This window comes from Macrotis lagotis, chromosome 4 (genome assembly GCF_037893015.1).
Source record: "Macrotis lagotis isolate mMagLag1 chromosome 4, bilby.v1.9.chrom.fasta, whole genome shotgun sequence".
NCBI classification, from domain to species: domain Eukaryota; kingdom Metazoa; phylum Chordata; class Mammalia; order Peramelemorphia; family Peramelidae; genus Macrotis; species Macrotis lagotis.
In genome coordinates, this window is record NC_133661.1 from 252,069,929 (window position 1) to 252,095,996 (window position 26,068).

General features: G+C 38.8%; 2 protein-coding genes across 9 annotated transcripts in view; one reads left to right on the forward strand and one right to left on the reverse strand.

Moving 5' to 3' along the window:
* The window catches only part of NUMB (NUMB endocytic adaptor protein), a 202,942-nt gene extending 178,192 nt beyond the window's left edge, over window positions 1-24,750 (forward strand). For 4 of the 8 annotated variants that reach the window (XM_074235771.1, XM_074235773.1, XM_074235774.1 and 1 more), the window contains 2 exons: window positions 1,231-1,377; window positions 2,045-24,750. In XM_074235771.1, the coding sequence (XP_074091872.1) occupies window positions 1,231-1,377; window positions 2,045-2,760 (863 nt within the window). In that variant the 3' untranslated portion in view covers window positions 2,761-24,750. The remainder of the gene's footprint in view (window positions 1-1,230; window positions 1,378-2,044) is intronic. The other 4 variants (XM_074235775.1, XM_074235776.1, XR_012478202.1 and 1 more) reach the window with 3 other exon arrangements.
* PAPLN (papilin, proteoglycan like sulfated glycoprotein) overlaps window positions 912-26,068 on the reverse strand; it is an 84,030-nt gene continuing 58,873 nt past the window's right edge. Inside the window, exons 24-28 of the mRNA XM_074235778.1 lie at window positions 19,639-19,776; window positions 18,558-18,685; window positions 18,179-18,287; window positions 10,615-10,790; window positions 912-6,554 (exon numbers count right to left, since the gene is read on the reverse strand). Of these exons, the coding sequence (XP_074091879.1) occupies window positions 6,379-6,554; window positions 10,615-10,790; window positions 18,179-18,287; window positions 18,558-18,685; window positions 19,639-19,776 (727 nt within the window). The 3' untranslated portion in view covers window positions 912-6,378. The remainder of the gene's footprint in view (window positions 6,555-10,614; window positions 10,791-18,178; window positions 18,288-18,557; window positions 18,686-19,638; window positions 19,777-26,068) is intronic.

Consider the following 26,068-nt stretch of genomic DNA (forward strand, 5'->3'; position numbering starts at 1 on the left):
GTTTCATCTGCCTCAGTGATTTTATATCTCATTTACATCCAGTGAATTTCTAATAAATAATAAAATCGGGATTATTTCTCATTATGTGCTTTCTCTGAGTGGGTATTAACTTGGACACTGATCCATTGGTAGAAACATTTGAAAACTGTCTACTCACTTTCAGAAAGAGGCCTAAAGTCACACTACCTTAAAGTTTAACTATTGTTCTTAGAAATACCAAATTAACATTTGGTTTAAAGAAAAGGCATAGACACAAACTTTTACTGCTTATATTATACAACTTTAAAAACTAACACTAGAACTTGAACTAGTGTCCTTATTGCCATCTGTGACTTTGATAGCCTGTAAAGAATTAACTTAGAAATCTACCTTGTGCATAAGACCATACCCCACATCTGTTGAAACAGTTCACAATATAATAGTTACCCTTTTTGTTTAGATATTGTCTTCTGAAATACAGACAAGTTCCCTTTAAAAGTTATATTTTGCTTTGATACAAATGAGAATGTGGTTGAAATCACCTTTGCACATGGAAAAAGCCAAATGATGGTTCCCCAATTTTTTCACATATATTAGAAGAAATATGGGAGCTTGAGAGTAGATAATTTTGAAATCATCTGAAAAGAAAGGAGAGTTTTTTAAAACTATGAAAGACAAGGAAGGAATAAAAACCTGTACATATGAAAACTTCCAAAGGGGAAAAGGGGATTAAATCCATTCCCATGGAAAATGATGGTCTATGAGTACATGAAATGGTCTGTTAAGTTATTTTATATATGTATATATATTTATGTGTGTGCATATACATATATGTTTAAATATATTTATGTATATCTATATACACACAGAGAAAGAGAGATATTATATGATAGAGAGCCTAAACAGTAGAAACTAAAAACTAATAAACTAAAAAAAACCCTAAAAAGTAGAAACTTTCTGGAAAATGATACCAGAGAAAAACAATTTCTCAAATCTGTTCTTTTCCATAAAACTGTAATTATAAAAGGCACATTTTGATGGTCCTATGACTGCTTTTGCTAAGCTTAATAGAGGAGCAGTTTTCATCAGATTATCTATTACCTTTGCCAAAATTACTAACAAAAATTAGCTTTTCAACCTTATGTCCATTTGTTACTCAAGTATTGCATGTTGGCCTAATTGAACCAGCCCTCAGTCCTCTGCACATTTTGCATGAATTAACTCCATTGATGTTGTCTGCTCCCATTTTAGCTAATGGCACTGACCCTGCCTTCCATGTGTTTGCTGCTAAGCCAGCCCAAACTGCTCTAGCACCCAAAGCAATGCCTGTTCGTGAAACCAACCCTTGGGCCCATGCCCCTCCTGCTGCTAACATGGAAGTGGCAGCTGCACCTTCGGGTAAGGCAGACACCAGTGCTGGTGAGGATCTGGGATCAGTCGTGGGATCCTGGACCAAGACCAGCCATGTTCCTAAAGGGGAAAAGGGAAAGGATCCTTTAAAAAAAAAGGCAATTTCTTTTCTTGGAAATAATTTGATCTGAAGATGATGTGATATGAAAGAAGAAAATAAGATTTGATATTTTTGTGGGAACGATGAGCTGACCTGAAAGAAAATTTGTCACCAGGATAAGACCAAAAACAAAAAAACAAAGATCCTAAGTTGTGGAAACATGTTCACAAGCATCAGGACATTGTAACATTTTTCTTTATTCATCGAGAAATCTAGAACAGATGATATTGATCTTAAAAGCTATGTAGGTTCGTCAGATTATTTTTAAACTTATTTTGCTACTGAGAATGACCTATATGATAAACTGGGGATTTTTATCAAGCTCTGATTTGGTCCTTTGAGACTTCTCAAAGCAATTTCAGCAGCCCCTGAACCAACAATACATTTTGACACGTTCTTTTTCATCCTTCCATAAAATCTTTGCATCCAGTGACACAAAATATCCAGCCATGAGGATTTTTCTACAATATTTACCAATAAAGTGACCATGGTTGTCATAAGAAAGGGAAAATAAATATAATCAATTAACATTCCTCCTTGTTTGTTTTGTTACAGGCACAGAATGGGGTCCCTCACCTGGAGCAGCCTCACCTGGAATCTTTCAAATTGGACATAGACGCACGCCTTCTGAAGCCGACCGATGGTTGGAAGAGGTTTCCAAGACTGTTCGGGCCCAGCAGCCCCAGTCTCCAGCTGCCCCCCTGCAGCCAATTCTCCAGCCACCACCACCTCCAGCTCTCTCCCAGCCAGCACCATCTTTCCAAGGAAATGCTTTCACCACCTCTCCGCCTGTACCAGTGTCTGTGGTTCCACCAATACAACCAGCATTTGTCCCTGCCCAACCCTACCCCATAGCCAATGGGATGCCCTATCCATCTTCAAATGTGCCTGTGGTTGGCATCACCCCCTCACAAATGGTGGCCAATGTGTTTGGCACTGCAGGTCATCCCCAGGCAAATCACCCCCATCAGTCACCCAGCCTGGTCAAACAGCAGACATTCCCTCAATATGAGATGGGCAGTACTATTGCCAGCCCTTTCTTTAAGCCCTCTGCCCAGCACCTCAATGGTTCTGCTGCTTTCAATGGGGTAGACAATAGCAAATTGGCCTCGGGGGACAAGCAGCTGGAGGCTTCTGCTCCCCGGGACCCAGTGGATCCTTTTGAAGCTCAGTGGGCTGCTTTAGAAGGCAAGTCCAAACAACGTACTAACCCCTCACCAACTAATCCTTTCTCCAGTGACTTACAGAAGACTTTTGAGATTGAACTTTAAGTAGTCCTTGGGGGCTCACACATATGGTCTCTTAGGTGAGGGGAGTGGGGGTAAAGGAGCAAAGGGGACTTTTCTTTTTCTGATCAGCACACTTTTTGGTAATCCCAAAAGCCCTATAGAACAAGTCCGGGCACAGTGTGGGAAGGAATGATTTTGAAGAAAATTACTTTTAAAAATCCTTACAGATGGCCTGCCCTGCAGTTAGGGTAAAGGAGTCATAGAAACGCGTCCCTCCCATGCCTTTCTTCCTCTTCATCCCTCCTATCCTGGAGAAGCATAGTGGCCCAAGAGAAGGGGCAGGAAGCTGAACCAGAAGCCCATTTGCAGGATGGAGAGTATGATGGAAAGCAAATGAAATCTTCCTTTGTTTTTCAGTACATCTGCCTGCCTCCCATTAGACCATGTCATGGGCAAAATAAAAGTAGTAAGTAGCCTCCTCCCAGCCTGAGGAGAGGAGCTGCAGCAGGGTGAGCTGCTGCAGGGTGAGCTGCTGCCAGGATCAAGGAGTAGGGGAAGGAGGCATTACTAGCCCAGCAGAGCTGTCCTTTTCTGGTGGGGGGGGGGGGGGGGGAGGGAAGGTGAGCTTCCACCTTAAGTAACAATATTCTATAAATATATATATATAAATATATTACAAAAAAAGCCAAAATTTTTATTTTTATGCATTTAGGATATTTTAAATAGTTCAATATTAAAAAGTCATAAGAGTTGTAAGTAATCTTGCCAAAGGGAAAAGGTTAGCTGTAAGAAATTGTATATAAGATTGATTTATCATTGATTCCTATTAAAAGTAACCAGAGAAAGAAGGTTAGAGGGTGTGACAAAGGGGATTCCTAACTTGTTCTATAGCATACATTGTAAGTAGCACATTGCAACAACAATCATGAGTCATGACCAATAAAGTTCCTAGACAGTAGTATTAAATAAAGACAATGAAAGAGCAGTATTGTTCTGGCTTTCAAACTACTGCAAAATTCTATTGGATCTAAATTATATATAGATACATATACAAACATATATGTATATATATACACATGTATGTATACACATATACATGTATAAATATACACAAATATAATCTGTATTTTCTTTTATGTGTTGATGCTCTTTCCTTGTGTTGAACCTTTTCCTGTGCTTTTGACACCCCTGGGACAGTTAAGAATCATCTTTGTGAGGGGGTGACTGGGGCCATATTTTAACTAGGTGAACCTGTGACCTCGGTCTCAGTTGTTGGTATTCTTATCCATCTTTGAGTAAGGTTTGGGGAGGGGAGAGCTCCTGCTTCCTTTAGCTTTTCATGATTTTTTTTATTCTGGTTTTTCCCTCATCTGTTTTTGATTAGTGAAAAGCCCAGCTACACCTATTGGACCTCTGGTAACATGAAATCCCATCTCATTTAATTTTACTTTTAAACGTTGGCCTTACAATCAAATGTAAGTTATATATATATATACATACATTATATATATATATATATATATATATATATATATTTGTACTGATGACAATTTATAATCTGATTTAACAGAAATAAATGTTGGTGGTAAGAAGCTTGTCGCCAGTGGGACTGTTCTTTCCCCATTTCTTTTCTCAACAACATTGATCCATTTGTGTTTTACTTTGTTTTTCTGGCTAATTAAGTCCTGGGCCTTAACAGCCCATAAAATCTTTTATGTTGTTGTGGGTAGAAATAGCTTTATTTTATGAGTATCATTTAGAATTCATATATCCAACACTTGCTTTGATTCATATGATCTGGTCTTAGACCCATCCATCAGTGGGATTTTCATTCAGAAGTTAAATTCTTTCACATATAAATAGGGACAAGACCATAGCTGCTTGTTAACTCTGCTCCTGGTGGTCCCTGGTTAGAGGTTACAATAACTGTTGTCCTTGGTCTGTGTGCAGGACTTACACGTTTTAACAACTATAAGAAATTTGGTTCAGACCTGGAAAACTTACCCTTACAGCCTGACCCAACCTAGGAGCAGGTGCTCTACCTATAATTTTAGCAGCAGTGAAGACATGAAAAACATAGTTAATTTTCCTTACATTATATTGCTAGTGTTCATCTAAGAGACAATCACATAATTAGAAGAAAATGGACTTTATTTTTCAGTTTCTGTAGAATCTGCGACAAGTAAAAAGGAACCTTGATAATATAGTCCCTAGTTAATATTTTCTAAGTACGAAAGTCATCCCCACAGACTATGTGATATTAGAAAAGTTGTCTGAGAAATAGATGACCATGATGCAGTTGGTTCCAGTTCTAATCAGTGCCCAACTGTGTTAATGTAGGAAGACATTGTCCCAGATGAAAGCTATTTTTTTTTCAAAGCCACATCATGTTCAGGGCTCTGTTTCCATTTGGAGACAAGATTTACAGGTGTTCTGCTGATCCTATTGGGAATTAGCCTTTTGGATAAGCTGTGATGGTTGTACTCATCCTTTTGTTAACAACCATCAATGCACATTTGGTGATCTTAATACTAATTGCTGTTCAATGGTTCAAGAACACTGTTACTTCAGAGATTTCTGCTTTATTTTGTTCTGGTCTTCTTGGTATCCTTAGTGTATGGGACAAACTTTGGGTTTATTGAAGCAGTTTAATCTGGATCTCTGTGAGATGGCCATCAGCAGAAAAGGCCAGTGCAGAATGAATTCCTCCTGTTAGAATCAAGCTGCAAGAGCCATATTCCAAATGAAAGAAACAGATTCTTTTCAGAGAAGGTTTTAGGTTTTTTTTGCAAGGCAATGGGGTTAAGTGGCTTGCCCAAGGCCACACAGCTAGGTAATTATGAAGTGTCTGAGGCCAGATTTGAACTCAGGTACTCCTGACTCCAGGGCCGGTGCTCTATCCACTACACCACCTAGCCTCCCCCCAAAGAAGGTTTTAACGTGAATTTGTATTATAGCAGAAGCTTTCTGGCCTGTAGAAATCCATCAGTGTCAGACTTGACCCCAAACACAGGTTATAGACTCAAGGTGACTATGGTTCCAATGCAGCAGAATGATTAATTCTTTTTAAATTTTTTTCTTTTTAAGGCAATGGGTTTAAGTGACTTGCCCAAGGTCACACAACTAGGCCATTATTAAGTGTCTGAGGTCAGATTTGAACTCAGGTCCTCCTGACTCCAGGGCTGGTGCTCTATCCACTGCACCACCTAGCTGCCCCAGAATCATTGGTTCTTACATAAGACATGTTAATTTAAATGCACCATAACTCAACACCATTCAGCCAACATGAGTAATGCAAGTCATTGAGAGTAGCAGAAACTTTCTCCCCTCAAAAAGAATTTAAAAACCATGTACTTTCCTGTCCCCTAGAGCTTGCCATGAGAAATAGCAGGCTTCCATTTTCATTTAAGGCATCTCATTACAAAATGACTTATGATTGTATCCGAAGAGGAAACAAAGAAGGCACAGGTGATTGGGCAGGAGCTTATCCCAGCTGCTGCTATTACAATAGCTTTACAATTAATGGGTTTTTGAAAAAAAACAAGTCTGCTATAGAGCAGACAGTTGTGTTTACCTTGTACTTGTACCCACCCCACCCCTGTTGGCATATTTTCCCCCTCTGCAGCCACAGTGTTTGGGAGCTATGGTAGGAGTCCACTTTCATCCCTGCTGCCAAACAGGACGAGCATGGGGCTGGTAGCGGGAACAGCTGGCGCAACAGAAGCTAGAGTAATATTCATTGCCACAAAGCTGGGCTTGCAAGATCAGATCACAATTGGCAAGCTCTGGATGGTCGATGCACTGTCTGCCAGGGTCCCTGGCCTGTTCCGCAGCTTCTAGGACAAAACAACAAAGGTTATGATGCTCTTTAATTAAAGGCTATCCCATAACCTGCCATTTTGGTTCCTTGAAGTGACTTAATGTGGATTCACTCCTTCACCTTGCAAATTCCAGAGAGGGTCCATATAATTCTATTCCAAGTCCCAACCTAATTTTTTCCTATCCAAGAAAGTAGGATGGAACACTTGGACAAATACACAGGTCAGTGGTCTTAATATAGGAGACCCTCTCTCCTGAGTTGCTACTTTACAGCTGACCCTTTCCACATAGCACATGAGATCTGGACGGTGAAAGAGGGGGCCTAACAAGAATAAACCCTAACTTTGTTAGCCACCACACTGGGGACCAGCCCCCATAGCATTTTTAAATAGGCAAAGTTGGGTCTGGTGCTTTTCTGTGAGTTCTCTCCTTCCCTTTTCCAGAGTTCAGCACTGCCTGTCTGAGACCCTGGGCTCTATAATAATCCAAGTACTGCTCTTAAAACTGTCATTTCCTCAAGCCAGTACCCTGAATATCTGGTTTTTAGACAAAATAGTAATATTTTGTGCTTTCATATACACAAATGGACTGGGATGTGTATCCCTGTGTTTCAAATTAATCTGTTGGACATTAAACTCAAAATTGTGTATTATATTTCTAAGTATTTTTCTCATGTATGGCTGTCTACTCACAACTCAAATACACACACACACACACACATATATATATATATATATATATATATATATACACACACATATATATACACATCTGTACATAAATGTATAGAGATTGATGTAGGAGGAAGGGAGGAGAAAAAGAATTGGATTGATTAGATGATTATCTCATCCTGCTTCCCTTCACATACACTGTGCTCCAGCCAAACAGGATAGTTTTCTCTCTCCTCATACTTTTGAATGCCTGGGATGACCACTCTTAATGGGACCCTAGGCAAAGCACATTGCTTCCCTGAGTCTCAGTTTCCTTTTCCACAAAATAAGGGAATTGGATTAAGGGTCTCTAAGGTGCCTTCTAACTCTGTTAAATCTGTGAATTTTCTTTTCCCTTTTATTTAGGGATTATCCTTCCTTATATAAAACTTATCATTTACATTAGAGCATGACCAAAAAAAAAAAAAGCCCAGCAACTCTCAGAACTAATTCTGAGGCATCTGTGTAGGATCACCATGGTGCCCAATTCACATTTCTCTTAAGCATGGATTCCTACATGGGGAAGAATGTCCCCTGTCCACAGCTGCTCAATGAATCTCCACCACAAATAACAAAACCACCATTCTTCACTTCCAGGTTTGGACCAGTCACTTAATTTTGGAAGGACTACAATTACTTGAACTCTGAGGACTCTCTTTTCAGAAAGTAGGAACTGCTAATTGGCCCCAGTTCACCATACCTAATGGTAGTTCTAGGAGTGAAGCATCTTGGGTCCAACCAATGACCTGCTTTGGGTTTTTTTTTAAAGTTTTGAATTCCAGATTGTATTCTTCCCTCCCCTGTCTGCACTTCCTGAGATGGTAAGTAGATATATGTTATGCAAGTATAAACATATATATATGTATGTATATGTGTGTGTGTGTGTGTGTAAAATTTCCATATTAGTCACAAGAAGACGAATAAAAGAAAAAATAAAAGTGAAAGATAGCATGCTTCAGTCTGTATTCAATCATGGAGAGAGATAGTGTGCTTCATCATTACTCCTTTGGGGATTATCTTAGATCTTAGATTGTATTGCTGAGAATAACTTAAGTCATTCACAGTTCTTCAATTTAAAATATTGCTGTTACTGTATACCATATTCTCCCTAGTTTTGCTCACTTTGCTTTGATTTAGATCACATAAGTCTTTCTAGATTTTTCTGAACTCATCCTGCTTATTTCATATAGTATAATATTCTATTACAATTACATGCCACAATTTGTTCATTCATTCTCCATTTGAGGGACATCCAATCAATTTCCAATTCTCAGCCATCACAAAACAAGAGCTGCTATAAAAGTTTTGTACAAATAGGGTTTTTTTCTCCCTTTTTTCCCTCTCTGGGATACAGGCCTAGCAGTGGTATTGATGAAATTAGTTCCAAATTTTTCTCCAGTATGGTTGGATCAGTTCACAGATCCATCAACAGTTCATTAGCGTCCCAGCCTTCCCTCATCCCCTGCAACATTTATCATTTTCCTTTTTTGTTAACTTAGCCAATCTAGCAGGGTAGCTAGGAGATGCAGTGGATAAAGCCCTGGTCTTGGAGTCAGGAGGACAGGAATTCGAATGTGAGCTCAGACATTTGACTCTTACTAGCTGTTTGACTTTAGGCAAGGTACTTAACCCAATTGATTTCCTCTCTTCTAGGGCCATCTCCAGTAGTCCTGATTCATATCTGACCGCTGGACCCGGATGACTAGAGAAGGTAAGTCTGGTGACTTAGCACAATCCCCCTCACTCAAATCCAATTCATATGCTTGTCATGGTATCACTTCCCTGATGTCATGGTCTTTGAAAATGAAGGACTAGCCAAATTTTTAAAATTTTGGTTATGGTAGCACCCTTTATATATATATAAATCATGTACCCATTTTGACCTTATCTTCGTAAACAAAGTGAGATGTGAGTTTGTGCCTAATTTCTACCATACTATTTTCCAGGTTCCCAGCAGTTTTTGTCCTAAAAGCTTATATCTTTAGGTTTATCAAACACTAAATCACTATGGTCATTTACATGTATTGTGTACCTAATTTATTCCAGTGATCCAACACTCTAGTTTCTTAGCCAATATTGGATTGTTTTGTTAACTACCACTTTATAATACAGTCTGAGATCTAGTACAGCTAGATCATCTTTAACATATTTTTATTGATTGCCTTTTGTTCTTCCAGATGAATTTTACTACTATTTTTTCTAACTCTACAAAATAATTTTTAGTAGTTTGATACGAAACTGAAAAAGTATATTCATTTAGGTAGAACTGTCACTTTTATTATACTGACTTGGACTTCTCATGACTAATTAATATTTTTGTGGAAAATGTTTATTGTGTTTCTCTTGGCAGATAGATTTCCAAGTATTTTTATTGTCTGTAATTATTTTAACCTACTTGAATTTTTTAAAGTGTGACCTGAGAGATCCCTCTCCTATTTGTCTCTGAGTTTGAACACAGAATAGAAGTGAGGCTTCACATGTACACAGAGTTGAATTAGAGAATGCAACTTCACCAGCATGGGGGGAAAGCTGACAAATCCTACAAATACTGAAATGTCAATCTACTATATAGATATATAGGTAGATATATATGTAGATATATACATATTTCTAATCTGACCTCTATAAGGATGAAATCCTTAGTCCAACTGATTGTCAGACAAAGGACAACCTCTTCCCTTCAACAGAGGTTCTGGCCCTCAATTTTCTACTGAAAAGCTAGGTGATCTTATGCAAATCATTATTACTATGGACCTTAACTGCCTTCTTTATAGCAAGATGGTAATAATATTGACCACCCTCCCTATCTGGCAAGATTGTTGTGAAGATCAAATGGATTTGAGAGTGCTTTAAAAAGCACATTATAAATTCCTAAATCCCATAAATAACTGGTTCACTGTAGTGGAACAATATGATGTTTGTCCTTTGTTCTCAAAGATGATCATGATATCAGGATGTGATGCCTTGACAAGAGCATGAATTAGATTTGAATGAGGGGGGGGGCTGTGCTAAGTCACCTGCCTCATTTTCTCCTCCAGAGCTGTCTGAGTCCAGTAGCCAGATATGAATCAGGATGCCTAGAGACAGTCCTGGATATGAGGCAGTTAGGATTAAGTGACTTGCCCAAGGAGCTGCTAAATATCAAGTGTCTAAGGTTGGATTCAAATGACCATCCTCCTGAGTCCAAGGCCAGTACTCTATCCACTGTACCACCCACCAAGCTGTCCCTATAGAACAACATGATAAGATGATGAATACCCTTGAAATCTAGTGGACTGGAATTCCAGTCAGGTTGACAAAAAAGGAGAAAACATTGAATTCTCTAAAAACAAAATAAAAGGAGCAGGGACTCATTCCTTCTTCTTACCTGAAGGCCTAGGACGGATCACCTTCACCTCTGTACTGCGACTGACAGCCTGCGTCTCACTATAGGCACTACAGGTATAGGACCCTTCATCTTGTGCTCGTGTGTTGTTAATCACCAAGGTTCCATCCGGGGACAGGTGGATGTGATGGCCATCACTGCGCACAGGTACCCCATTCCTGGTAAGGAAAGGAATTTGGGGGTTATGCTGATGAATGGGTCCCCTTTGCAGGTCATGGAAAGAGGTGAGGATAAACAGAAAACATGGGTCTTGAAAAAAAGACTGTAAGAGGTTTAAAAAAAATTGTAGGCTATTATATAGTAGCCATTTTTTCAAGAAAATCCCGTATAAGCAAAATCAAAACTCAGCCCAACTGAAAGGGAAAAAAATGGAAAGAAATTTGGAATTATGCAAATGAAGTGACTAAAATGTCCATTCTCTTCAACGCACAGATTTCATTACTGTGCTTATATCCCAAGGAGGTCAATAATACAGTCTCCATATACACCAGAATATTTACAGCAGCTCGTTTTTATGATAGTAAAGAATTGGAAACAAAGTGGATGTCCATCAATTATGGAATGGCTAAACAAATTGTGGTACATGAATTTAATGGAATTTTACTGTGCTATATGAATAGATATATGATGAATATAGAGAATCAAGGAAAGATCTATATGAATTGATGTAAAGTGAAGTCAAAGAAATAGAAAAGAAAAAACAATGAATACAAACAATACAAATAGAAAAGCCAAAAACAATCAAGAATAAATGTTGCAAAATTATAAAGAACAGGCCTGACTCAAAAGAAGAGATAAAAAGATAGGTTCATGAGAGTGATAACACTGAAGAGATAAAAGATATTACCACTCCACTCCTTTGCAGGAGGTTCATGAGAGTGATAACACTGAACATATTAGCCTTTTTCTTTTTTCTCCATTTTTTCCTTTAAAAACATTTTTATAAGGGGCATCTAGGTGGTACAGTGGCTAGAGCACCAATCCTGGAGTCAGGAGTACCTGAGTTCAAATCTGACCTCAGACACTTAATTACCTAGCTGTGTGACCTTGAGCAAGCCACTTAACTCCATTGCCTTGCAAAAACTAAGCTATATACATTTTTATTTAGTTAGTTATAAAAATGGGAAGAAAGTCATATATGAGAAGGAATGAGAGACATGATGGGAAAATTTTGGTGATATGAAGAAGCAAAAGATTTCAATGAAAAACAATTTTTTTATTAAAGATACTGAGTTTTACAGTTTTCCCCCCATCTTACTTCCCTCCCCCACCCCACCCCCCACGGAAAGCTATCTGTCAGTCTTTACTTTGTTTCCATGTTGTACATTGATCTAAATTGAGTGTGATGTGAGAGAAATCATATCCTTAAGGAAGAGACAAGAAGTCTAAGAGATAACAAGATGAGACAATAAGATATCTGGGTTTTTTCCTAAATTAAAGGGAATAGTCCTTGAACTTTGTTCAAACTCCCAGGCTCTTTATCTGCATACAGATGGTATTCTCCTTTGCAGATAGCCCAAAATTGTACCTGATTATTGCACTGATGGAATGAGCAAGTCCTTCAAGGTTGAACATCACTCCCATGTTGCTGTTAGGGTGTACAGTGTTTTTCTGATTCTGCTCATGTCACTCAGCATCAGCTCATGCAAATCCCTCCAGGCTTCCCTGAAATCCTGTCCCTCCTGGTTTCTAATAGAACAATAGTGTTCCATGACACACATATACCACAGTTTGCGAAGCCATTCCCCAATTGAATGACATTTACTTGATTTACAATTCTTTGCCACCACAAACAGGGCTGCTATGAATACTTTTGTACAAGTTATCTTTTTACCCTTTTTCGTCATCTCTTCAGAGTATATACCCAGTAGTGGTATTGCTGGGTCAAAGGGTATGTTCATTTTTGTTGCCCTTTGGGCATAGTTCCAAATTTCTCTCCAGGAAGGTTGGATGAGTTCACAGCTCCACCAACAGTGTAATAATGTCCCAGATTTCCCACAACCCTTCCAACAATGATCATTATCCTTTCTGGTCATATTGGCCAGTCTGAGAGGTGTAAGGTGGTACCTCAGAGAAGCTTTAATTTGCATTCCTCTAATAATTAATGATTTAGAGCAATTTTTCATATGGCTATGAATTGCTTTGATCTCATCTGTAATTACCTTTGCATCTCCTTTGACCATTTGTCAATTGAGGAATGGCTCTTTCTTTTAAAAATATGACTCAGTTCTCTGTATATTTTAGAAATGAGTTTGTTGTCAGAATCATTAGTTGTAAAAGTTGTTTCCCAGTTTACTACATTTCTTTTGATCTTGGTTACAGTGGTTTTATCTGTGCAAAAGCTTTTTAACTTAATGTAATTGAAATCATCTAGTTGGTTTTTGGTGATGTTCTCCAACTCTTCCTTAGTCATAAACTGCTCCCATTTCCATAGATCTGACAGGTAAACTAGTCCTTGATCTTCTAATTTGTTTATAGTATTGTTTTTTATGTGTAAATCCTGTAACCATTTGGATCTTATCTTGGTAAAGGGTGTTAGGTGTTGGTCTAATCTAAATTTCTTCCATACTACCAATTTTCCCAGCAGTTTTTATCAAAGAGAGAGTTTTTATCCCAATAGTTGAACTCTTCGGGTTTATCAAACAGCAGATTACTATAATTTTCTCCTGCTTTTGTACCTATTCTATTCCACTGGTCCACCACTCTATTTCTTAGCCAATACCAAACAGTTTTGATGACTGATGCTTTATAATATAATTTTAGATCAGGTAGGGCTTCTTTTGTACTTTTTTTCATTAAGTTCCTGGAAATTCTTGACTTTTTATTTCTTCATATTAATTTACTTACAATTTTTTCTAATTCATTAAAGTAATGTTTTGGAATTTTGATTGGTGGGGCACTAAATAGGTAGTTTAGTTTTGGTAGAATTGTCATTTTTATTATATTAGCTCTACCTATCCATGAGCAGCTGATATTTGCCTAGTTATTTAAATCTAATTTAATTTGTGTGAGTAGTGTTTTATAATTGTTTTCAAAAAGATTCTGAGTCTGTCCTGGCAAATAGACTCCCATGTATTTTATATTGTCTGAGGTTACTTTGAATGGGATTTCTCTTTCTAGCTCTTCCTGCTGTATCTTGCTAGACATATATATAGAAAAGCTGAGGATTTATGAGGGTTTATTTTATAACCTGCAACTTTGCTAAAATTGCTAATTGTTTCCAGTAGTTTTTTGGATGATTTCTTGGGATTCTCTAGGTAGACCATCATGTCTTCTGCAAAGAGTGAGAGTTTTGTCTTTTCCTTCCCAATTCTAATTCCTTCCATTTCTTTTTCTTCTCTAATTGCTGAAGTTAACATTTCTAATACAATATTGAATAGTAGTGGTGATAATGGGCACCCTTGTTTCACCCCTGATCTTATTGGGAATGCCTCTAGCCTCTCCCCATTGAATATAATGCTTGTTAATGGTTTCAAAGAGATACTGCTAATTATTCTAAGGAACAGTCCATTTATTCCTACACTCTCTAGTGTTTTTAATAGGAATGGATGCTGTATTTTGTCAAAAGCTTTTTCGGCATCTATTGATATGATCATATGATTTCTGATAGGTTTGTTGTTGATATAACAGTTTTCCTAATATTGAACCAGCCCTGCATTCCTGGAATAAATCCTACTTGATCATAATGTATTATCCTAGTGATAACTTGTTGTAATCATTTTGATAAGATTTTATTTAAGATTTTTGCATCTATATTCATCAGGGAGATAGGTCTATAATTTAATGAAAAACAATTTTAAAGAAAAACAGTTGGAAAAATCTTTGTAGCATATTTCTCTTGAAGTCCAAGGTAAAGGGAATTAATACAAATAAGTTTATGCATATAAAAGTTGTCATATCAAACAAGGAAATTTCTAATTAAGTATTTATATAAAAATACTCCAAATCACTAATAATAAGAGCAACACAAACGAAACAAGTCCAAAGTTCTACCTCACATCAACCAGACTGGCAAAGATGGCAAAAAAGGAAAATGTATTTAATGGAGAAGTGACAGGTGATACGGTGAATAGATAGAACATTAGATTTGGACTTTGAAAGAGCTACATTACTGTTTGATTAACCCAGAGTCCAACTATTGGGATAAAAACTCTCTCTTTAATAAAAACTGTTGGGAAAGTTGGAAGTTAATATGGAAGAAAGTTAGATTAGACCAACACCTCAAACCCTATACCAAGATAAGCTCCAAATGGATACAGGATTTAGACATAAAAAAACAATATTATAAGCAAACTAGAAAATCAAGGAGTAGTTTCTCTGTCAGATCTACAGAAAGGGAAACAGTTTATAACCAAGGAAGAGATAGAGAACATCATTCAAAACAAACTACATAATTTTGACTACATTAAATTAAAAATCTTTTGCAGACAAAACCACTGTAACCAAGATCAAAAGAAATGTAGTAAATTGGGAAACAATCTTTACAACTAATGATTCTGACAAAGGACTCACTTCTAAAATATAAAGAGAACTGAGTCAAATTTTCAAAAAGAAATAAACCATTCCCCAATTGACAAATGGTCAAAGGATATGCAAAGGCAATTTACAGCTGAGGAAATGAAAGCAATCCATAGTCATATGAAAAATTGCTTTGAATCATTACTTATTAGAGAAATGCAAATTAAAGCATCTCTGAGATACCACTTCACACCTTTCAAACTGACCAAATGACCAGAAAGGACAATGATCAATGTTGGAAGGGATGTGGGAAATCTGGGATACTAATACATTGTTGGTGGAGCTGTGAACTCATCCAAACTTTCTGGAGAGAAATTTGGGATTATGCCCAAAGGGCAATAAAAATGCATATATCCTTTGATCCAGCAATACCACTACTGGGTCTATATCCTGAAGAGATGATGAAAAAGGGTAAAAACATCACTTGTACAAAAATATTCATAGCAGCCCTGTTTGTGGTGGCAAAGAATTGGAAATCAAGTAAATGTCCTTCAATTGGGGAATGGCTTAACAAACTGTGGTATATGTATGTCATGGAACACTACTGTTATATTAGAAACCAGGAGGGATGAGAATTCAGGGAAGCCTGGAAGGATTTGCATGAACTGATGCTGAGCAAGATGAGCAGAACCAGAAAAACACTGTACATCTTAACAGCAACATGTGGGCAATGATCAACCTTGATGGACTTGCTCAACCCTTCAGTGCAGCAATCAGGGACAATTTGGGGCTGTCTGCAATGGAGAATACCATCTGTATCCAGAGAAAGAATTATGGACTTTGAACAGAGACCAAAAACTATTACCATCAAATTAGAAAAAAAAAAGTGTTATATTATTATGTAATTTTACTATCTCATACTTTATTTTTCTTCCTTAAGGATATGATTTCTCCATCATCACATTCAACTGAGATCAGTGTATAACATGGAATCAATGTAAACACAAACAGAATGCCTTCTATGGTGGGTGGGGGGAGGGAAGCAAGAATGGGGGAAGAATTGTAAAACTCAAAATAAGTAAAATCTTTCTTTAAAAAAAAAAGAAAGAGGGGCATCTAGGTGGCGTAGTGGATAAAGCACCAGCCCTGGAGTCAGGAGTACCTGGGTTCAAATCTGGTCTCAGACACTTAATAATTACCTAGCTGTGTGGCCTTGGGCGATCCACTTAACCCCGTTTGCCTTACAAAAACCTAAAAAAAATAAAAAAGAAAGAAGGGGCGGCTAGGTGGCGTAGTGGATGAAGCACCGGCCTTGGAGTCAGGAGTACCTGGCTTCAAATCCAGTCTCAGACAGTTAATAATTAGCTAGCTGTGTGGCCTTGGGCATGCCACTTAACCCCATTTGCCTTGCAAAAACCTAAAAAAAGGGGGGATATCTAGGTGGCACAGTGGATAGAGCACTGGCCCTGGAGTCACGAGTACCTGAGTATAAATCTGGCCTCAGACACATAATTACCTAGCTGTGTGGCCTTGGGCAAGCCACTTAACCCCATTGCCTTACAAAAACTTTAAAAAAAAAAAAAAGGAAGAGCTGCATTAAAAACCAACCTCACATATGGAATAGTTGTGATGACCCTGGACATGTCACTTAACAGAGATCTGTCACATTTTCTTCATCTATAACTTGGGGATCGTTCCTAAGAGTGTGAGGTTAAAATAAGATGATTTATAAAGTGTTTGCAAACTTTAAAGTGCTATATAAATGTTAGCTTTTATTTTATTATTATTATTATTATTATTATTTTATTATCATTATATTGTTGCAAGAGTTGGTCTAACCATTATGCAAAGTACTTTGGAACCACCCAAAAAAGTCACTAAGTTGTAAATTTTTTGGCCAGGGCAATGACCCATGAAACAAAAAAGTACAAAATGGCTATTAATGCCATCAGCTTCTCTGTTATCCCAGCCTTCTGTAGTGACATTACACACCTAGCCACTGCTAAGAATGTACTAAAAGGAGATCAGAGATAGTGGGGAAAAGACCCATATGTTCAAAAATATGTTTATTTGCTTTTTTTATGTTGTAGCAAGGAACTGGAAGCAAAACGAGTTACCCATCAGTTGGGGATGTCTGAATAAATTGTGATATATGAATAATATAGGAAATGATGAATGTGATAGATTTAGAAACCTGGGATGACTTTTATGAAATGATGTAGTGTAACATAAGCCAAACCAGACTAATAGCAAAATAAAGTAAGGGAAAATTTTAGACTGAAGAACTATAATCAGTGAAATGGCCAGTCACTTGCCTTACTCTTGGCTTAGAGGTGATGAGATCAGTTTGTTAGGGACCAGCAGTGGAAGTCTTTCCCTTCGCTACAGTGAAGTCCATTGGAAACAGAACTAGATGTTAAGTACATAAGTGGGGTTCATCCTTGTTCTGACATAGGGACTGCTAGACACCACTAGATAGAGCATAGATAAACTCTAGCAGAATTCAAATCCAGCCTCAGACACTTACTAACTGGGTGATCCTGGAGAAGATACTCACCCTGTTTAATGAGCTGGAGAAGGAAACAGCAAACCCCTCAAAAGGCAAAAGAAACCCCAAATAGTGTCATAAAGAGTCAGATGTGGCCAAAAAAACTTAACAACAAATGACTGTGACCCTGGACAAGTCACAGCCTCTAGAAGCTCAGCTACATCATTTGAACAATGGCAATAATAAAAGTATTTGTATTATCCACCTCACAAGGTTTCTGTGAGTATACCACTTTGAAAACCTTGCAGTGCTATATTAATGAGTTATGATAATTAATCTGGAGTGGAAGATGACAAACTACTCCACTACCTTTGCCAAGAAAACCCCAATAGGAATTGAACGTGACTGAACAATAATTAGAATTCTTATTACCTACATTATTCAGGCTTTGAGACAGCCATGGAAAAATACAAGATATTCTGTCCAGTTTGGAGGGAAGTGGGGGAAGAAAGCAAGCCCACACCCATATTACAGTCCAGTCCAATCTCAGGGGTGAAAGCAGGCAATAAGTAGGACATGAGGGCTTAAAATGATATGTACCTGGACCATCTCACATTTACATTGTCTCCTATCACCATACAATGGAGCTGGGTGTCTTCCCCCTCAGACACTGTAACCGTGGGTTGTAGTCCTATAATCTTAAGCTCTCCTGCAGACAAATAGGGGATTTTATCACACAAGATGTAGAGAAGATTCAGGGTGCCCACAACAACACTTCCTGGGGTCTTTCAGCCTCTTCTGACATCCCAAACCCATATGAAAACATGACCAACAAAGTTGCCACCCTCCTTCTGGACAGTCAGGTAGGCTTGTTCTCCACAGCAAATAGGTAGCCCTCTCCTCTCCTTCCCCCAACCCTTAAGTATCCCTTATTTGGCCTTCTACTCAGGGCTGCATCCTAATCCCATTCTGCCTCTACCGAGAATTCTGAGCTGGACCCAGCGCTGGTCTCTTTCTCGTCCATTGAAAGCAATGCAGGTATAGAAGCCATCATCTCCTATAGTAACACGACTGATAACCAAGGAGCCATCTGGCTGCTGTTGGTATCTGTGGATCAAACACAGGCATGCATCTTAATCCCTGAGGGGCAGAAGCAAAGCTATTTGATGCAAGTGGGCCAGGTTGTAGTCATACTGAGAAGGAACATATATCTGAACATACTTAGGCTCTTGGTCAAAGACTCACTAGTAACTACCTACAATATGGCAGCTACCTCCCTCCTTAGACCCTCCTGTGGCTATCATTTATTATATCTGAAAATCTCTAGCTTTATGTTCAAGAATAAAAGCTTCATGACACTTTTTTTACATTTTATGATAATTGATTTTCAAATGTTTTCTAGCTTTTTTACTTTTCTCAGATGAGTGACTTTTTCTAGTCTTAATGATGAACTTTTAAATCTCTAGTGTCTGATAATTTGACACAGGGAAACTAGTAATATCAAAAGCCAGTTTGATGATACTTCCAGAAAGAAAGCTTTCTCAGTGGCTATCTAACTAGTACCCAGCAGTTAAGTGATATGGTGGATTAAGCATGGACTTGGAATCAAGAAGACCAAGTTCGCATCCAGCCTTTCTTACTTGCTATATGATCCTGAGTGAGTCACTTAAACTTTGTTCAGTTTCCTGATGGGTAAAATAAGAATAATAGTAGCACTTCCTTAGGATAGTTATCATAATTAAATGAGATAATAATTATAAAGTATATGACATGTAGTAAAACCATATTAGTTGAGTAGGAGTAGTAAGGCTTTCCTTGGCTATTCTAATTCAACATCCAAGATCCTTGGGAGAGCTAGTGAGAAGCTGGGGGAGGAAGGGAGAGGGGGAGGAAGGGAGAGGGAGAGCAAGTGATGAAGCTCCCTTGCAGAGAATTATAAATTACAGGATGGCAGAAACCTTTCTTGGATGGCCATTAGGAAATGGGCAAAGGTGCCACTTTTGATTGCCATCATCCACCACTTAGAGAGCTATAAATGGAAAGAAAGAAATTAGGCCTACCTGGGAGAAGAGGGAGGCTTTCCATCCTTCTGCCACTCAATGGCTGAGGGAGGGTAGCCAAACGTTCGACAGGGCAGTTCGACTCGCTGACCCACAGTGGCATCTACCACTCCTGGCTGGTTTCTGTCAAAACTCAACCTGTAAAACACAACCACCTCATGAAAAATGCTCTCTTGGATCTGCTCCCTCTACTTCACTGCCTTGGGTACACCCATAGTCCATAGTTTCATCACCTCTGGACTTAAATACTGTCTACCTTTTTTTTTAAGTTTTTTTTTTTTGCAAGGCAGTGGAGTTAAGTGATTTACCCAAGGCCACATAGCTAGGTAATTATTAAGTGTCTGAGGCCAGATTTGACCTCAAGTACTCCTGACTCCAGGGCTCGTGCTCTATCTACTGGGCCACCTAGCTGCCCCTCCCTATTTCAATCTATCTTTTGCCTCCTCTATTATTTTGTCATTTCAAACATTTTTATGGAACCAGAATACAAGTTCTTTTTCTTCCAGTTTAAAAAAATACATTATTGTCAAACATTTTTACAAACAAATCATGATAAATCTCAAATCTAGCCTATAGAAATTTACATGAAGTAGTAAAATCACTTCCTTTGGTTAATAGTTCTCTTCACATTATATCAAGTTAGTAGTTTTTACTTTGCTCAGATCAGTGATTTTTTTCTAGGAAGAAATATTTTCTGTGTCCATCCTCATTATGTACTTTTAAATCTCTAGTGTCTGATAATGGATTGAGTGCTTGCTTTGGGATCAGGAAGACCTGAAACTGAATCCTGCTTCACATATGTATTGTTCTCATGATCGCCAGGCAAATCACTTAACCTCTCAACCTCAGTTTCCTCATCTATAAAATGAGGTTAATAATACCATCTTTTCTGGATTGTTGTGACATATTTGACAAAAATGAAATATTTGTAAAGTACTCTGAAAACCCACAGAAATCTTTTTCAAAATTTTATAAACATGAAGAAGGCAGAAGAAAGAGTAATAGTCTAACTTCCCACACATCTTGACAAAGATCTAGAGAAGGTATCAGGCTGAATTCTAATTGAGAAACCAAAAAGAAGTCACAGTGAATGATTTTTTCAGCCCAGGGAACCTTAGGGAGATAGATGTGTCTACAGAATCTGGGAGGGATCCTGGCCATGAATTCATGGTGATAATGGTGGTAAAGGGAGGAAGGAGAAAATATTTCAGTGCCCAGAAACTGAAAGACAGCCAGGACAGGTCATGACAAAGAGATCACCAGCAAGCACTGGATACGGTACTAAGTCACAGATACAGGGCAGATAATAGTGGTAACTGGAAAGTACATGGTAGCTATATGGTTCTTAACACGGGAGCTGTGTGCAGTGTCCCTGCTCTGATCCTGAGCTTCCCTGGGGTCAATAGTGGCTGAGTCTAGCAGAAGTTCACTAAAACTCCCAATCAGAAATTACACTAGACCCAAACCTGAGTCAGGAACTTAATGAACTCAGATCAAGAGGGAAGAGAACAGACTTTCCCCTGAAACATACCTCTCTGGGAACCCCAGCTTAATCTGTGAAAGTAGCAGAACAGAGCTCTTCTCCCCCTCCCCCCCGAAGTAAGAATGTGTGTGTGTGTGTGTGTGTGTGCACGCGTGTGTAGAGAGAGAAAGGGGGGGAAAGAGAAAAAATGCAAGGTAAAGGAAAAAACTGGAAGAATGAGCAAACAAAAAAAAATACCTATAAAGATTGATTATAGTGAACAAGAACACTCAAGGCACAAAGAAGAGAATGATAAAAAATGTACCAGCAAATTCCCAAAGGCAAATACAGCTTAGGCACAAGACCAACAAGAATTCAAGAAGAAAATGTGAAATGCCTTATAAGAAAAACTACTGACCTGGAAAATAGATTGAGAAGAGACAATTTAAGAATTACTGAACTACCTGAAAGCCATGAACAACAACAAAAGCCTAGACATCAAAATCATAAAAGAAATCTGGTCCCAAAAAAATCATAAAAGAAAACTGTTCAGATACCGTAGCGCCAGATGACAAAGTAAAAATTGAAGGAATCTAGGATCACTTCCTGAGAGTAACCCCAAAATGAAATTCAAAGTTCCTAGTCAATGAAAAAAATTATTACAAGCATACAGAAAGAATTCAAGTCCTGAGGAGCCACAATCAGGATCACATAAGATTTAACAGCCACAATTATGAAATAGCAAAGAGCTTGGAATATGACATTCAGAAGGAAAGAATCAAGGCTTAGAACCAAGAATTGTGTGCCCTGAAAAACAGTATTATCTTGTAAAGGAAAACTAAGCCTTCAGTAAAATAGAATACTTCTAATCATTCCTGAGGAATAGACCAGAGCTGAAAAAGAACATCAGACATACAAACATATGAGTTGAAAGAAGTATGAGAACCATTAATGAGAAATTCTTAATGATTAAACAAAGTTAAACTGATTACATTCTTACATGGAGAGATGATCTTGTATCTCTGATCATCAGGGAGTCATAGAAAGTTAAATTAGAGTCTGGGCATGATTCTGTTGTATTTGGATGATGTCAAACCAAGAGTGAAATGGATGGAGAAGAGGAAAGCGCTGGGAAAGAGGAGAAGGGATAGTAATATATTTCACAATGATCAACTTTATATAACAAGAAGTGAGCAGGAGTAGAAGGAATGGATGACACCTGAACAGTCTGATCTGGACTAATTATAAGAAGAAAAACTACACACACACACACACACACACACACACACACATCTTAGTGCAGAATCATATTTTACAGAACAGGCAAAAAGAAAGGAAAGGGTTGAGGGAAATAAAAGAGAAGATTGATTATATGAGGCATTAGTTAAAAGCAAATTAGATTATTTAAAAAGGGACAGGGGGAAAAGAGAATAGCACTCAAAACTGAATGTGAATGGCATAAAAACCCATATAAGAAAAGAGAATAGAAATATGGATTAGAAAACAGAAAAGGGTGCTCTCTTATAAATCTTAGAAACTAAGGACTCTAAATTTTCGAGAGACAGAACCCACAGAAGGACCCAGTAAGGTAGTTCTCCTACTCAAGGTAATCTGGAAAAGAGCAGAAAGGCTCTGCTCCCCCCGGGGTTGGAGGAGCAGCCTGCCGGAGGGGTGGCCTGCCAGAGCAAAAGAACTTCAGCCTCCCGGAGGCAGCCCCAGGGCGCTGGGAGCCCTGGCTCACAGCAGCGGGGGAGTTTCCTGATCTAAGCCCTGGGGAGCACCAGGCACAAATTGGGGGAACAGCAGGGGACCTCGGCCAGAGTGAGCACATGAAGCCCAGCTCTCAGGGCACACAGCAGCTTGGCCAAAGCAGTCCAGATTCAGGAAACAGAAGCAGGCCGGTAAGCAGGAGCCCCCAGGGCATGAGCCCATTGAACCTAGGGAGGGGAGTGAAGAGAGATTGCAGAGCTCTGCACCTGGAACAGGACTCCGGGGCTCTGAACACATTCAGATCCTGATCGCAGTCTAGGCCCCCACATAGAACAGCAGGCCCCCCCCCACCTTGGCCCTGTGGCAGAGGCGGGGGTGCTTATGGTCATTCACAGAACAGGAGGGAGGACAGAGCCTCACACACTGAGATCCTTGTGGGAGTGTCCCAAAAGCTCAGGAAGCATCGTCAAAACAGGCTAAGGCCAGGAAAATGAGCAAGCAGAGAAAAAAGAGGAACACCATTAAGAAATATTTTGCCTGTGAGCCCAAGAAGAATCAAAATACTCAGTCTGAAGATGAGGAAGCACAAGCTCCTGCATCTAAAGACTCCAAGAAAAACAGAAATTGGACTCAGGCTATGACAGAGCTCAAAAAAGACTTTGAAAATCAAATGAGGGAGTTAGAAGAAAAACTTGGAAAAGAAATGAGAGATGCAGGAAAAACATGAAAATGAAGTCAGCAGCTTAGTCAAGGAAATCCAAAAAAATGCTGAAGAAAATAGCATGCTAAAAACCAGCTTAGGTCAAATGGATAAAACAGTTCAAGAAGTTATTGAGGAGAAGAATGCTTTAAAAAGCAGAATTGGCCAGATGGAAAAAAAGATAAGAAAGCTCTCTGAGGAAAACAAATCCTTCAGACAAAGAATAGAATTCAGGGAGATTGATGAATTTACCAGAAATCAGGACTCAATACTTCAAAACCAAAAAAAATGAAAAATTAGAAGAAAATGTGAAGCATCTCATTGAAAAAAACAACTGATATGGAAAACAGACTTAGAAAAGATAATTTTAAAATTATTGGAATACCTGGAAGTCATGATCAGGAAAAGAGCCTTGACATCATTTTCAAAGAATTACTACAGGAAAATTGCCCTGATATCCTAGAAGCAGAGGGCCAAATAAAAATGGAGAGAATCCACAGATCACCCCCCCAAAAAAAGAGATCCCAAAAAACCAACCCCCAGGAATATTATATATAGCCAAGTTCCAGAACTCCCAAGTCAAAGAAAATATTACAAGCAGCCAGAAGGACACAATTCAAATACTGTGGAGCTGCAGTCAGGATCACACAGGACTTAGCAGCAACTACATTGGAAGCTCGTAGGGCTTGGAATACAATATACCAGAAGGCAAAAGAGCTTGGAATACAGCCAAGAATGAACTACCCAGCAAAAATGAATGTCCTCTTCCAGGGAAAAAGATGGACTTTCAATGAACCAGAGGAATTTCAAATGTTCCTATTGGAATGGCCAGAACTAAACAGAAGTTTGATCTTCAAATACAGGACTCAGTGAAGCATAGAGAGTGGAAAAGGGGAAAATATGAGGGACTTAATGATGATGAACTGCATGTATTCCTGTATAGAAAAATGATACTGATAATATTCATATGAAACTTCTCATTTAATAGAGCAGGTAGAAGGAACTTTTATAGATCAAGCAGAGGAGAAAGCTGAATTTGAAGATAAAATATGGTGTAAAAATGAAGTCAATAGAAAAAAGGGAAATGTAATGGGAGAAAGAAAAAGGAGAGGGGGAATAGGCCAAGATATTTCATATAATAATATTTTTCTTTATTACAATGAGCTATTGCAATGATATGGAAGGGGGAGGACAAGGGGGAATGAGGGAACCTTCGCTCTCATCAGAGGTGGCTAAGAGAGGAAACAGCATATATACTCAATGGGGTATAGACATCTGGAGTAAGAAGGAGAGAAGGGGAACAGGGGGAAGGGGGGGATGTGAGTGATGGAGGAGGGGATGGACCATGGGGGAGAGTGGTCAGATATAACACATTTTCTTTTTTACTTCTTGCAAGGGGCTGGGATTGGATGGCCTGTCCAGGACCATAGGGCCAGGTGGATGCTGGGCCTAAGGGGTGGTATGGGGGCTCAGGGCCTCTTGGCCCCAGAACCAGGGATATGTCTGCTGTGCCACTCAGCGACCCTACAGCAGAGTCAGAGTGAAAGGAGAGAAAAAATATAGCACATGGTAGTGGAGAAATACAAAAGGAGGGACTTGCTATCAGCAATGGCAATGGTGGAAAGATATGGAAGTAACTTTTGTAATGGACTTACCACCCGTGACAGAGTTGGTGGTGTTGGAACACAGACTGAAGCACATTTTTTATTATTATTATTTTGGGAGGGTGCAGGGCAAACGGGGCTGGGTGGCCTACCTGGGGCCACATAGCAGCGTGATCGTTGGGTGTCTGAGGCTGGATTCAGACCCAGGTGCTCCTGGCTCAAGGGCCAGTGCTCTCTCCGCCCCCCCTAGCCACCCCTACTATCATTAGTATTTTATTTTATTTTAGGTCTTTTTTCCCTTTTTTGGTTTATGCAGGGCAGTGGGGTTGGGGTGGCTTGCATGTCACACAGCTGGGTGATTGTTAGGTGTACGGGGCTGGATGTGGGCTCGGGTGCTCCTGGCTCCAGGGCTGGTGCTCCGTCCACTGCACCACCACCTGGCCATACCTACAATTATTACTATTATTTTTTTTATTTTATTTTAATTTTTTTCTTTCCCCTTTATCGCTCAAGTGAGTCTACATTTTTGGGGGGAGGGGGTATTTTGTTTACTCTTAAACAAGAATATTTTATTAATATATAAAAAACATTGTACAAAATGAGAGTAAATAAATATTAAAAAAAACAATAAAAAGATATATCATTTACCAAAAAAACACACTTGAAACAACATATATAGAGAGTTAAAATAAGGGACTAGAGCAGAATCTTTCATGCTTCAGTTGAAGTTAAGAAAAAAGTAGGTAAACAACAACATGGGGGTGATGATCAACCTTGATGGACTTGCCTATTCCATCCGTGCAACAATCAGGGACAATTTGGGGCTGTCTGCAATGGAGAATACCATCTGTTTCCAGAGAAAGAATTGTGGAGTTTGAACAGAGACCAAGGACTATTTCCTTTAATTTAGAAAAAAACTGTTATCTTATTATGTAATCTTGCTATTTCTTATAC